The 14045-nt window shown below is 49.4% G+C and overlaps 1 protein-coding gene across 1 annotated transcript in view; it reads left to right on the forward strand.

Moving 5' to 3' along the window:
* Window positions 1–239: 239 nt before the first annotated feature.
* Window positions 240–14045, forward strand: part of CFAP46 (cilia and flagella associated protein 46) — an 89093-nt gene continuing 75287 nt past the window's right edge. The window contains exons 1-9 of the mRNA XM_060034133.1: window positions 240–288; window positions 758–882; window positions 1038–1169; window positions 1827–1891; window positions 3472–3636; window positions 4498–4621; window positions 5088–5182; window positions 6057–6167; window positions 9212–9311. Of these exons, the coding sequence (XP_059890116.1) occupies window positions 240–288; window positions 758–882; window positions 1038–1169; window positions 1827–1891; window positions 3472–3636; window positions 4498–4621; window positions 5088–5182; window positions 6057–6167; window positions 9212–9311 (966 nt within the window). The remainder of the gene's footprint in view (window positions 289–757; window positions 883–1037; window positions 1170–1826; window positions 1892–3471; window positions 3637–4497; window positions 4622–5087; window positions 5183–6056; window positions 6168–9211; window positions 9312–14045) is intronic.

Genomic DNA, 14045 nt, shown 5'->3' on the forward strand with positions numbered 1-14045 from the left:
GCCTGCGGACCCGCCTGCGAGGACGCGACCCCGGTCAGGCGGGCGCCTCGCCCTCACGTCCTCTACGAGGGGCTGAAGGCTCTCTCACCGGGTGGGCGCCGGAGCGCTTCGCCTCCGGACAAGTATGGCCCCGCCGCCGACCCGTAGGTCCGGCGCCCTTCTCTGTCGCTAGGCAACCCCTGGGCCGCGGAGATAAAGCCTGCGGACGTTGGGCAGCGGGCGCCTCAGACGCCGGCGCCATGGACCCGGTCATAATGCAGGAGCTGGCCCGCGCCGAGAGCCAGCAGGGTGGGTGGGGGGCCGGGACCCGCCCGCTCCCCGCCCCTGGGGAGACCCCGGGACCCGCCGGTCACCGCCCTCCCACCGGGAGGCTGTCCCCACCCTGTTGGCCCCCGCCCTGCCTGTTCCAGTGACCCCTTGAAGCCAGCGCTTCGAGGATTTGTCTGACTTGGGCAAACTAAGGCGCCTTTTTAAAAGGAAGCCTTTCGTCCTTCCTAACCGTTCCTCAAGGATTGTTCACCTCACGCTGCTCCTGAAGCCGGAGCCGCAGGGCTGCTGCGGGGCCCGGAGGGCTGAGCTCGGGGCATCTCGCTGCTGGGCTCCTTCCCCCGGCGAGGACCGGGCCAGCGCGGGGGCCAGCACGGGCTTGCCTGCCCGACCCCAGCCCTGTCCCGGGTCCTCCTGACCGTCCCCACTGCTGCTTGGTGGGGCAATGGCTGCGTGATGACCAAATCTGCCTCAACTCCTGTCCTGATAGATGCTGCGTCCCTGAAGAGGGCTTATCAGTTGATCAAGTCCGCCAACCTGGGGAAATCAGAGTTCGACCCCACAGAAAGCTTCAGCCCCGACCTGTTTGTTTTGTGTGCAGAACAGGCCCTGAAGGTGAATAATCCCAGGGGTCCTAGGGAGGCGCCTTCAGGGGACCCCGATTTCTTGGTTTGTACTAGAATCGGGAAGCGGCAGCCCCTGGTGGGTGGTCCACTGGGCCGCCCCCTCTGCGAACCTCCTGGGGGGGGGGGGTCTGTGTTCTTGCGCAGATGGGGCAGCCCGAGATGAGCGAGGACTGCATCCGGATGTACTTCAAGGTGAAGGGGCCGGTCACCCAGTTTCTGGGCCGAGCGCACCTGTGCAGGGCCCAGCTGTGTGCGCCCAAGTCCACCGAAAACATGGTGAGAGGCGATTCCGGGCCCTGTCCCAGCGTCCCCGCCAGCCCTGCGCGCTGCTTCCGCCGGATTTTCTTTACTGTCCTTTGGATCGTGAAGGCTTGGTGTGCACAGCCTTGAGTGTCTTGGCGAGGTGAAGCGCACCCTTAGCTAGCTTGCCATCCTGAAATGAATATGTAGTTGTCCTACTGTGTTTTTCCCCTGAGAGGTTGCTTCCATTCTCCTCAAAGTTCCACGGCTTGTACCGCCGCAGTTAAAATTCCCCCACCTCCAGACGGCGTCAGGCTAGACTCACCTTAAAACGGCTTTGTTGGGAGTTGGGTGACCAGATTCTTCTTCAGTGAAGTGAGATGCCGCATTTCCCATCTGTGCTTTTCCCTGAGGGGTCTGGCTTGTGTCCTTTTGACCTCTGCCCTTTGTGTCCCCGTGCCTGGTGGTGCCTGCAGCACAGGTGGGGCGCAGGGTGGGGTGGGGGTGGACTTCCAGGCTTCCAGGGAGGGGGCGGAGCTCCTGAGAGCTTCTGTGGGCGTCCACTCCCCCTGTTGACACCCTGGGGGCCAGGCCGTCTTCAGAGAGGCTTAACGTTCAGGGGAGTGACGGTGAACAGTGATTGATGTTCTAGTAGCAAATTTGATCTAATTGTGCATTCTTTATGTTGTTTAGGAGGAATTTGAAAATTGCGTGACTCAGTATATGAAGGCAATCAACTTTGCAAAAGGAGAACCAAGGTGAGCATGACGGAACGGCCGTTTCTAACTGAGTGTGTACAAGGTTTAGAACCAGAACTTACCAGGTGGTTCTGTCTGTTTGGACGCCGGGGTTTTTGTCTTGTTTTGTTCGTGTTTTACTGCATCTATGGCTGTGGGCTCACGTCTCTAGCGTTGGAGCTGGGCCGCGTGCACACTGGACCCTTTAGCTGCACCCTCTTCCCTGTGCAAAGGTCTCTATGACCTGCAGATGCCTTTTGCCTGCTTTCTCTGTGGGAACCTCGCCTTTGACCAGTCCCCAGGCACCTCCCTTTCTTGTCCTCTCTGGGGGGTTGGCATCTGGGCTCCCTCCCTGCCCTGCCCCCACCGACCTGTGCTCCCCCTGGCAGATCGCCTGGCCCACGGCTTCGTGTCTGGAGGTTTGATTCCTCTGAAACTCCAGCACAGTTTTCTACTTAATTACTGCTTAAATATTATTGAAATTGTTAAGTTTGCATACAAACTGGTATTGATACAGCCTATTTAAACAGGACACAACGTTTAAAGCACATTTAAGTATAAACCCTAGGTTCATTCATTCCTTCTCCCAGTGTCGCTGTGGATGGCCTCCGCTGGCCAGCCCCTGTCGTAGGTGCAGGGGATACAGGGCCCAGCTCCGCAGACCCTTCCTCAGCGGGGACATCTGGACGGCAAGGCCCGGCCTTGAGCCAGAGGTTCTAAGGACAGTGGGTGTTTCAGGGGGACCATGCCCTGGAGCCCTGAGCCCACGCTGTGGGCACCCTTGGGGAGGGGCCTGGTCAGTGCTGCACTGCAGGGGTCTTGGGGGGACGTGCAGACTGCCTGGGGAGGACCAGGAGCCTTGGGGGCTGATGAGGGGTCTGAGTAGACCCCACGAAGGAGCAGGCAGCCTTGTCTTCCTGCTGGGCCTGGCCTGCCCTCCTCTGGGTCGCAGCGGTCATCGGCAGCACCGTCCATCAGACAGCCAGCACCGCCAGGTACCTGGGTCCTGCAAGGCAGAGGTGGCCCCTCCAGAGAGGCGCCTGGGTTCCCTCACTCGGGTTCTCCTGGGGGCTCCTGCAGCCCTCAGGGAAAGGCCCAGCTTCTCGGGGCGCTCTGCTTCTGCCCCAGCATTCCTCCTCACCCACCGTGCACTTCATCCGCTCGCACGGGGACCCCACCCAAGCCGCTTTCCCTGTACTGCTCTCTTGGCTGATTCCTCCAGGCAGCCTTCCTCGATGCCCCCTGCACTTGCCCATTCTTGTCTATCCCTTGAAAGCCGAAGGAGGCCTTCCTCATTGGGTACTTTTATGGGGAGCTGATCGCTTTCCAGAATGACCAAAAGAGTGATGGGATTCTCTGGTCTGGACCCAGGAGCCTGTGGCGGGGTCTGAACTGGAGCCACCTACGCGGCTGAGCAGGGCACGTGGCTGCCTCTGGGAGGATGCTGCGTCCACCCGACATGTATATCTGGCAGCCAGGCCAGGGCGGCTCGGGCAGGGCTGTTGCACCTGCCAGAGACAGAGGCCCTGGGTTCCCTCAGGAAGGGGCTCAGGACGGACTGGCTCTGGGTGAGCCTCACCCACCCTCTTCTTGTGCCCCAGGTATTACTTCCTGGTGTATAATGCATCGGTCCTCTACTGGCAAATGGTGAGGCCATTTCGCAAGCCTGGGTATCATCACCGCCTGATCCCCAGCCTCTCCCAAATCGTGAGCGTGTTGAGTCAGACTGAGGAGGAAGACAAAGGCTGGCGGGCCGAGCTGATGCTGTGAGTCCCCAGACACCCGGCAGACGCTGGCCTTCCCCTCCCCGCTCCCGTGACCACATCTCACACCGCAGCCCTGGCAATGCTCTCTAGCCCGAAGTTAGAATCAGGTTTTGTGTGTCTTGTCTGCACATGTTTCTAAACTCTGCAGATGGCATCACAGTGTCCTGATCAGACAGGTGTTACCACAAAACACGTGCTTCTACTCAGAACCCAGGAAGTGGGAGCCTGTGTCATAGTCCTGGCTCGTGGTTTTGAAAATAAATAAGTTGTGAATCTAGTAGACATTCTAGCAACATACAGCTTGGCCCGAGTGCTCACGCATCCAGGTGGCCCCACTTAGGGAAGCTTGCCCTGAGCGCATAACCCCAGGGACAGACAGCCCTGCGTGGATGTCAGCAAGTGGTCCCCAGGCGGGCTGAAAGGCGCTCGGTGACACTTTCCTGTATTTGGGTGGCATTGTTTGCGGCCAGTGACTTTGTGGATGCTACTGGCGGGGCCCAGAGGGTCGGCCCTGAAGTTGGAATCCAGAGTGTGCAGGCGTTCCTCACCTACCTTACAGCTATTTGGGGAGGCTTTAACCGAAAATAAGTAAAACTATGCTCTTTCTGTAAAACACCGTTGTTTGAGTCCTTGGTACTCACAGCCAAACAGTCCCCTTTCCCTTTGCAGGCAGTGGCTGAGCTTTCCAGCCCTGGCCTCAGCTCAGTGAGCCCCATACTGGGCGTGGGGTAAGGAGCTGGCCAATCCCTGCATCTTTCTGAAATTTGTAAAACATGAAAATATAATAACCGGGTTATTAGGCGTTTACAGCAGAAAATGACTTCATCCAGGTTTAATATGGACGATTTCTGTATTATCCAGGGAGCTTCTGGAGTGTTATCTACAAGCTGGAAGAAACGAGGAGGCCGCGAAGTTTTGTGCCACTGCAGCCCCGTTCATCAAGGCTAATGCGCCACAGAAGTATCGACAAATATTTGCTCTTATGGTAAGTTGGAATATTCCAAACTGTAGAAAGAAGTATTTTCTTAAGCCATTGTTCAGGAAACTATGTATAAAAAACAGACAAGACCATCCACTGAGAGATACAAAAACATACATACATATGTACCAGCATGAACAGAGCAAAACAAAATCTTTTCCTTCGTTGTGACTGAATATTTCCTTTTTAACAGCACTGAATTTTTTAAAAAGTGAGCAGAAAATTAGTAATTTAAGTAATTACGGCAACAGTGTGTAAAGAGCATTCATCACCTATTAATTTTTTATATAGGAATCAAATTGTATAAGAAAAACTAAACATAAAGCATAATAAATGAGAAAATAATTGTTAATTACGGAATTTTACTTTTAAAGGAGGAATGTTTGTAAAATAATAGCTAAATAAGATATCTGGTCTTTCCCTAATTATTTGCTCAAATCTCTGTTAATATTCTGTTTTCATCTTACAACAGGTCCGACATGAATTAATGGATGAGCTTCAGTTAGAGGAAGAAGAGAGAAGCTCTGTCAGCCTGTCTGTCACTTTCCAGATTAATGTGCTAAAAGCGTAAGTGCTTTGGGAAGGGGGATGGGCGCCGACCAGTCTCTGTGCCCGGGGCGGGGCGGGGCAGGGCGGCGGGGCGGGGCGCACGTGCAGGGATGGTGAGGCTGGATGGCGGGCTCGGCCTTGCCTCCCTTTACTGAGAAGCTCCGGGGAGGATGCCAGAGTGAGTGCAGCTCGTCAGCAGTGAGGAGGGTGGTTTTAGAAGAGAGGGACGGCAGCCATGTCAGATGCTTCAGTTGGCCCTGCCAGAGGAAGCTTGAGACCTGGCCATGAGCTTGAACAAAAAGAGAGTAGTCGTGGGTGAGACCCTCATGGGACTGGGTGACAGTGCATGGGGGAGATTATACCGAGGTAGAGACCTGCTGTGGCGAGAGGGAAATAGATGGTAGAGAACCTGGTGTGTGTGGTGAGGAGATCCCGGTGTGTGTGAGTGAAGAGAACCCGGCGTGTGAGGAGATCCTGGTGTGGGTGCGTGAGGAGATTCCAGCGTGTGAGTGAGAAGATCCCGGTGTGAGTGGGGAGGACAGCTGTCCAGGGGGAGGCAGGTGCTGGTCTGGGTTGGATCTGGGCAGATGGGAAGGGCCAAGCCTCCCTTTCGGTGGGCTCTTGGTGTGGGACTCGTTCTGGGTACAGGGCCTGTGCACGGTGTCCTCGGGATCCGTCCTTAGTGATGGAGGGAGATAGAGCCTGGGCTGGCAGTGAGGGAGGAGGGCGTGAGAGGTCATCAGGAGAATGGAGAAGGAGGAGGTGTTACCTTAGACCTTCTGTTCAGTGAGGACACAAGTTCATGGACTTCAGATTTTTTTAGGATAATTTAAAGAAATCTGACAGGATCTTTTGGTTATTTAATATTTGATTAAATCAATCTATATTCTAGAAAACTGGATAAAAATGATTTATCTGAAGATACCAACAAAATTCTGAAGGATACCTATAAATGTTTAAGTTATTACGATCACCAGAACTTGCCTTCGGTCAGAGAGGAAAAGTAAGTGTTTATGTTTTTGCAGTTTCACATCTATGTACAGCATTTCGTAGCTATAGGAGAATGTGGAAAACCACACAACCATCATCACGGAAGCAAGCGTCAGGCATCGTGGAGGTGTCAGTGTTTCCCTCTAGTCTTTTCATGTCCTGAGGTGTGTACTGCTTGGCAGCACCTGGGTTATGAAACTTCACATCATACTTTTTAAAGGTCAAATTCGACTTCTAATCACAAGTGCTTTTCAAGTTACGACACCATCTTACACCTTCTGAATAGACGCCTCACAGTTGAGCCGCAGAGGAGCGTGCCTCTCCCTGAGCAGTTCCGTTGTCAGCTCTCTGCTGCCTGAGTCCTGCGAGCACTGCTCAGAGCTCAGTCCTGGATCGGATTCCTGGGAACTTGTAGTTGAGCCAGAGGCTGAAAGAAGGGTCTGGAATGTACCCCCAGTTCAGCTCTTTCATCAGGTTCTCTGAGTTGCTCTAACTCAGAGCAGGTCCTGCTCGTCCCGTGCCTGGGCACAGCCTCCCTGAGGGGCCCTGGGAGGTTCCAGAGGGGGGACCGTGGGGACAGAGGGGACCACATGACACCAGGACACCTGCCCCACCTCCTAGGACTGCACTGACTCCACTGCAGGTCCACTCCCTGCTGGCGAAGTGGAACTTTTTTTCATATATTTACGGACATTTTTTTTCCTCTCGTTAATTTTCCAATGATTTCTTTTGCCCAGTTTTTAAAAAGTAGGTTGTAAATCATTTTACTAAGGACTTGCAAAAGCTTTTTCTGTTTCAAAATTTGAGCCCTCCAATTCCAGTATAGTTATCAATTGTGTCAGTATGTTTACTTTTTAGGTCTTTTAAAACAATTTTTGATGTACAGATGTGTTTTATTTTTATTTTTTTATTTATTTATTTTTGGCTGCACTGGGTCTTCGTTGCCGCGCACGGGCTTCTCATAGCGGTGGCTCCTCTTGTCGCGGAGCCTGGGCTCTAGGCGTGCGGGCTTCAGTAGCTGTGGTGCACGGGCTTAGTTGCTCCACGGCATGTGGGATCTTCCCGGACCAGGGCTCGAACCTGTGTCCCCCGCATTGGCAGGCCGATTCCTAACCACTGCGCCACCAGGCAAGTCCCCAGCTGTGTTTTATTTAAGATAAGAATAATTTGAGCTGACGTTCATCCCCCAGCATCCTGGACCAGGCTCCATTTGGACCCGTCAGGGAGTCCCCACGCTTCTGGCCCAGCAGCCCGGTCTGTGGGCGCTCACCTGGCTCCCCCAGGAGCCCCGGCATGTGGCCTGCACGGAGCCAGCTGTGCCCCTGCTCCTGCGCCCGCCACACGCCCCCCTCCCCCACCCCGCCTGTGGGCCTGTGGCTTCGCGGTTGCCAGGTTACTGCATGTGGCTTGTGATGTGGCTTCCCGAGTGCTCAGCCCAGCTGCTCCCCAGGGCTGGGAGGGGCGTGGCCCCTGCTGGCCTGGGTCACAGGCTCAGCCGCTTGGAGATGCTGTCTGTGGGGTCAGGTCCTTCCTCAGCCCTGAGGCTCCAGCCGTCTGTGAGGCGCCCGCTGACCCCTCCCCACCTGAGCGTCTGTATCTAGAATTCGGGTAGAAATAAAAGTTCTGTGAGGTTAAGACCGAAAAAGCACTGAAAATCAGTGCTGGCTCCCTGTGTGGGTTCTCCCTTCTTCCCTGCACAACAGGCCCAGGTGGCTGGAGCTCGGGGAGGTCAGAGGGGCTGTGGGTCTGGAGGCCCCACCAGGGTGCTTGGAGGTCCGGGCTGCACGGGTCGGGGCAGAGGGCAGGAACCTGCACCCACCCCCATGAAGGGAGACGGGAGGGCGCCTATTGCAGCGGACAGGGTGCTTGCTTCCGGGGTGGGTGCTGAGAGGTGGAGGTGTCGGATAATGTTCTCCCGGCTGAGAAGCGTCTCTGAGACTGAAAAACAAAGCAGGCAGCTCTGTAAAGTGCAGTTAGGAAGTTCACTGCGGGGACTGACACACGGGCAGGACCGGTCTGCGGACAACAATCCAGAGGCGTCCGCAGCTGTGCTCCGAGCCGCCAAAAGGGGCGCAGGGGACTTAAGGAGGACTTAAAGGGGCGGAGCTAACACTGGCACCTGACTACCAGTGGGACCGAGGGTCTACCTCCCCTGGGGGTTCCGTGACCACTGTCAGCACAGGGCACTCTTCAGTTTTCGTATCAGGTGAAGGCAAGGGTTAGCATTGCCGGGGCTCCTCTGCTTTGGACGCATTCCTTGTGAGTGGGCGGAAGCTGGGTCGCGGTCACTAGAAGGAGGCGGGGGTGAGACTGCGGGCCTGAGAGGAGCTGACCAAGTGCAGCCCGTGTGGTCCAGCCACAGTCAGGTTATGACGCCTGCCTCGGAAAGAGCAGGGAGGTGTTGGCTTATCCCCAAGGGAGGCTGGCATGTCTGGGGACGCTGCTGGTGGCCACTGTTGCTGGGGACCAGGGGTGCCGCTAAACACTCCACCGTGTGCAGGACGGGTCCCCACCCAGCAGAGAACTGCCTCATCAAGACGTGATGGTGTCAGGCTGGGAACCATTGCCTTGATTCCTGCAGTTTTATATTAAGTCTTAAAATCAGGCAGTTTAGTCCTCTGACTGTTCTTTTTCGGAGTTGCTTAGGAGAGCCTAGGTCCTTTGCATTTCCGTGCACATCTTAGCATCAACCTGCTGATTTCCACAAAGACCACGATTGGCACTTGGTGACTGTGAATGCTCTGGTCACGGCCCCGAGGAAATGTGTGTCTGTCTCTTGTCACCCCTGCCCCCCACCAAGGGCTCAAATGGTGATGCCCAGGGCTCACAGCCCCTCATCAGGCTGCACCTGCACCTGCCCTGAGTCAGTGGAAGTCCCTCCAAATCCTGTGTCAGGGCCAGAGGGGGCTGGGCTTAGGGACCCTCACCATAGGATTTCTCTTCTCTTCCATTTTATTCCTGCCTCCCGCAAATGACAGCTGAAGACTTATTCTACCCACAGGTGGGTGTTCCTTGTTGTCTCCTGTTGACCCAATGCTGCTTTGTTTCTGTTTCCAGAATTCTTTTGCTTTTTGAATTAGCTCATCTTTCTCTGATCTTGAAATGTGGGGAGATCACCTCTGACTGCCTCTCAGACTTGAAGAAGATGGACAGCAAAGTAGGTGGTCAGGGACTGGGTGCACCACCCCTACTCACTGTGATCTTGACATGAAAGGCAAAAAAACAAAAACAAAAACGGGAAAGGAATTCAAAAGCCCCTCACCAGGAGGGCCTAAATTGTTGTATTGGTAAATTTCCTTTCAGTCTTTTTTAAGTGCAATTCATACAGTTGAGATGATGTGATTTTTGCAGTTTTGCATCAATAGTATCATTAATGATAAATGGATCAATTTGTCAAGAGGATATAACAATTGTACGTGTATATGCATCCAACATTGGAACACCTGAATATATTAAGCAAATACTAACACATCTGAAAGCAGAAATAGACAGCAATGCAACAATAGTAGGAATCTTTAATACCCCCCTTTCAACATGGATAGATCATCCAGACAGAAGATCAATAAGTATGTATTGGGCTTGAACTACACTTTAGACAAAATGAGCCTAATAGACATCCGTAGAACATTCCATTCAATGGAGGAAAATACACATTCTTCTCAAGCGCACATGGAACATTCTCCAGGACAGATCATACATTAGATCAGCGGTACCCAACCTTTTGGGCACCAGGGACCAGTTTCAAGGAAGACAGTTCTTCCACAGATGGTGGGTGGGGGTTGTTCAGGTGGTAATGCGAGTGCTGGGGAGCGGCAGGTGACACTTCGCTCGCTTGCCTGCCGCTCACCTCCAGCTGTGCGGCCTGGTTCCTAACAGGCTGTGGACTGGTACTGGTCCACGGACCAAGGGTTGGGGACCCCTGTGTTAGATCATGAAACAAGTCTCAACAAATTTAAGATGATTTTCTGACCACAGTGGTGTGAAACCAGAAATCAGCAACAGGAGGAAAGCTAGAAATTCACAAAAGTATGGAAATTAAACAACATACTCCTGAACAAAGAAAAAATCAAAAGGGAAAAAAAGATTTTGAAACATAGGACAATGGAAATACAACATACCAAAACTTATAGAATATAGCAAAAGCAGTCCTAAGAGGGAAGTTCATAGCCGAAAACACCTACAATAAGAAAAGAGAAAGATTTCAAATAAATGACCTATATTTATACCTCAAGGAACTAAAAACAAAAAACAAAAAAACAGAACAAAGCCCAAAGTTAGCAGAAGGAAGGAAGTAACAAAGATCAGAGCAAAAAACAAATGAAATAGAGACCAGAAAACAAATAGAAAAGATCATTGACACTGACAGCTGGTTTTCTGAAAAAATAAACAAAATTGACAAACAGCTAGACTAGGAAAAAAAGAGAAGACTCAGAATCAGAAATGAAAGAGGAGACATTACAACTGATAACAGAAATACAAAGGATCATAGAGACTACTGTGAACAATTATATGCCAGGAAGATGGGTATCCTATAAGAAATGGATAAATTCCCAGAAGCAAACAACCTACCAAGACTGAATCATGGAGAAATAGAAAATCTGAATAGACCAGTGAGTAAGGAGATTGTATCAGTAATCAAAAAATCTCCAAACAAGGACAAGATGACTTCACTGGTGAATTCTACCAAACATTTGAAGAAGAACTAATGCTAATCCTTCAAAAATTCTTCCAAAAAATTGAAGAGAAAGGAACACTCCCCAATTCAGTTTACAGGGTGAGCATTACCCTGATACCAAACCAGACAAAGACACTATAAGAAAAGAAAATTACAGGCCAATATCCCAGATGAGCACAGATGCAAAAATCCTCAACAAAATACTAGCAAACTGAATTCAGCAGAACATTGTAAAGATCAAACACCACGATCAGTGAGATTTATCCTGAGGTTGAAAGGATGGTTTAATGTAGGCAAATCAATAAATGTGATATATCACGTTAACAGAATGAAGGGTAAATATATGATCATCTTAATAGATGCAGGAAAAGCATTCGACAAAATTCAACATCCTGTCATGATAAAAACTCTCAACAAATTAGGTATAGAAGGAATGTACCTCCACATAACAAAGACCACATATGACAAGCCCACAGCTAACATTACATTCAATGGTGAAAGAATGAAAGCTTTTCTTCTAATACCAAGAATGAAACAAGGGCGCCCACTCTTGCCACTGCTGTGCAACACAGTACTGGAAGTTCTAGCCACAACAGTCCGACGAGAAAAAGATATAAAGGTCATCCAAATCAGAAAGGAAGAAGTAAATGTGTCTCTGTTTGCATTTGGCATAACCTGTTTATACAGAGAAAACTCTAAAGACCCCACCAAAAACCATTAGAACTAATGAGCAAATTCAGTTAAGTTGCAGGATTCAAAATCATCATCCAAAAATCGGTTATGTTTCTGTTCACTAAAAATGAACTATCTGACAGAGAAATTACGAAAACAATTCCATTTACAATAGCATCAAAAACAGTAAAAGACTTAAGAATACATTTAACCAAAGAATTGAAAGACTTGTGCACTGAAAACTAGAAGACATTGATGAAAGAAATTGAAGAAGACACAAAGAATGGAAAAATATCCCATGTTCCTGGATTGCAAGAATGAAAATTGTTAAAATGTCTATACTACCCAAAATCACCTACAGATTCAATGCAATCCTTATTGCAATTCCAATGGCATTTCTCAAGAAATAGAAAAAAAAAAATTGTACGGAACCACGGAAGAGCCAAAGCACTCTTGAGAAAGAAGAACAAAACTGGAGGCATCACACTTCCTTATTTCCAACTATACCACAAAGCTATAGTAATCAAAACATATGGTACTGGTATGAAAATAGACACACAGACCAATGGAACAGAATTGAGAGCCCAGAAATAAGGCCACACACATAATGTCAACTAATCTTTGACAAGGGCAACAAGAAAACGCTGTGGGGAAAGGACAGCCTCTTAAATAAGCGGTGCTGGGAAAACTGGCCACATGCAGATGAATGAAATTGGACCCGTACCTTACACTACTCACAAAAATTAAATGGATTACAGACTTTAAGACCTGAAATCGTAAAACTCCTATATGAATACATAGGGCAAAAACTTATTGACATTGTTCTGGGCAATGATTTTTTGAATATGACAACAAAAGCAAAAGTAAACAAGTAGGACTACATCAAACTAAAAAGTGTCTGCACAGCAAAGGAAACAACACAATGAAAAGGCAACCTATGGTATAGGAGAAAAATATTTGCAAACCATGTATCTGATAAGGGTTTAATATCTAAAATATATAGGGAACTCATACATCAGTAGGAAATCATCATCATCCAATGGGAAACATGGGCTAAGGACCTGAATAGACATTTTTCCAAAGAAGATACTCAAATCGTACATGAAAAGGTGCTCAACATCATCAGGGAGATAAAATCAAAACCTCAGTGAGTATCACCCCACACCTGTTTGAATGGCTGTTATCAAAAAGATGAGATGACAAGTGTTGGTGAGGATGTGGAGAAAAGGGAACCCTTGTGTTCTGTTGTTGGGAATGTAAATTGATACAGCTATTATGGAAAACAGTAAGGAAGTGCTTTAAAAAATTAAAAATAGAACTACTATATGATTCAGCAATCACACTTCTGTGTGTACGTCCAAAGGAAATGAGATCAGGGTCTCAAAGAGATACCTACACCCCCATGTTCACTGCAGCATTATTCACAAAAGCAAGATGTGGAAACAACCTAGGTGTCAGTTGATGGATGAATGGATAAAGAAAATTGTGTGTGTGTGTGTGTGTGTGTGTGTGTGTGTGTAATGCAGTGTTATTCAGCGACGAGAAAGGACATCCTGCCATTTGTGACAGTGTGGATTAATATGCTCAGTGAAAGAAGCCAGACAGAGAAACAGAATAGCCTGGGGGTTGCCAGGGCCTGGGGGTGCAGGAAGTGGGGAGGTGCTGATCAAAGGGGACAAACTTTTAGCTTTAAGACGAATACGTTTTGAGGATCTAATGTACAGTTTGGTGACTACAGTTCAGAATTTTGTAGAGTATACTTGAAATTTGGTAAGAAAGATCTTAAGCATTCTCACCAAAAAGAAAACAAAACAATAACAATGTGAGGTGATGGATGCATGAATTCATTTGATTATGGGAATCATTGCACAATGTCTATGCTTTTACACTTCACTCTTTAAATGTATACAATTTTATTTGTCAATTATGCCTAAATTAAAATTTTTACATAAAAATAAAGCAGAGTAGACATTTCAGACAAAAACATTAGCAGACTTTCGAAGGTATAGTAATGCAAACTATCTAAAATGAGACAGAAAGGAGAAACACTAAGGAGGATATAGGGAACATCAGTGAGCTTGGGACGACTTGAAGCAGACTCTAATGTATATGTAATCAGAGTCCCTGAAGAATAGAGAAAGAAGGGGACAGAAAAAAAATATTTTAAGAAATAACGGCTCAAAATTCTAAATTTAATCGTCTGTAAAGAGCAGGAAATTATGTACTGAGGAACAGAGAGAAGAATGACAGCAAACTTTTTGTAGGAAATAATACAAGTCAAAAGACATAAGATCAACATCCTTAAAATATTAAAATAAAATTAAAAATAACTATCAACCGGGCTTCCCTGGTGGCACAGTGGTTGAGAGTCTGCCTGCCGATGCAGGGGACACGGGTTCATGCCCCGGTCCGGGAAGATCCCACATGCCACAGAGCGGCTGGGCCTGTGAGCCATGGCCGCTGAGCCTGCGAGTCCGGAGCCTGTGCTCCGCGGTGGGAGAGGCCGGAACAGTGAGAGGCCCGCGTACCGAAAAAGAATAAAAA

Source organism: Delphinus delphis, chromosome 16, assembly GCF_949987515.2.
Source record: "Delphinus delphis chromosome 16, mDelDel1.2, whole genome shotgun sequence".
NCBI lineage: Eukaryota > Metazoa > Chordata > Mammalia > Artiodactyla > Delphinidae > Delphinus > Delphinus delphis.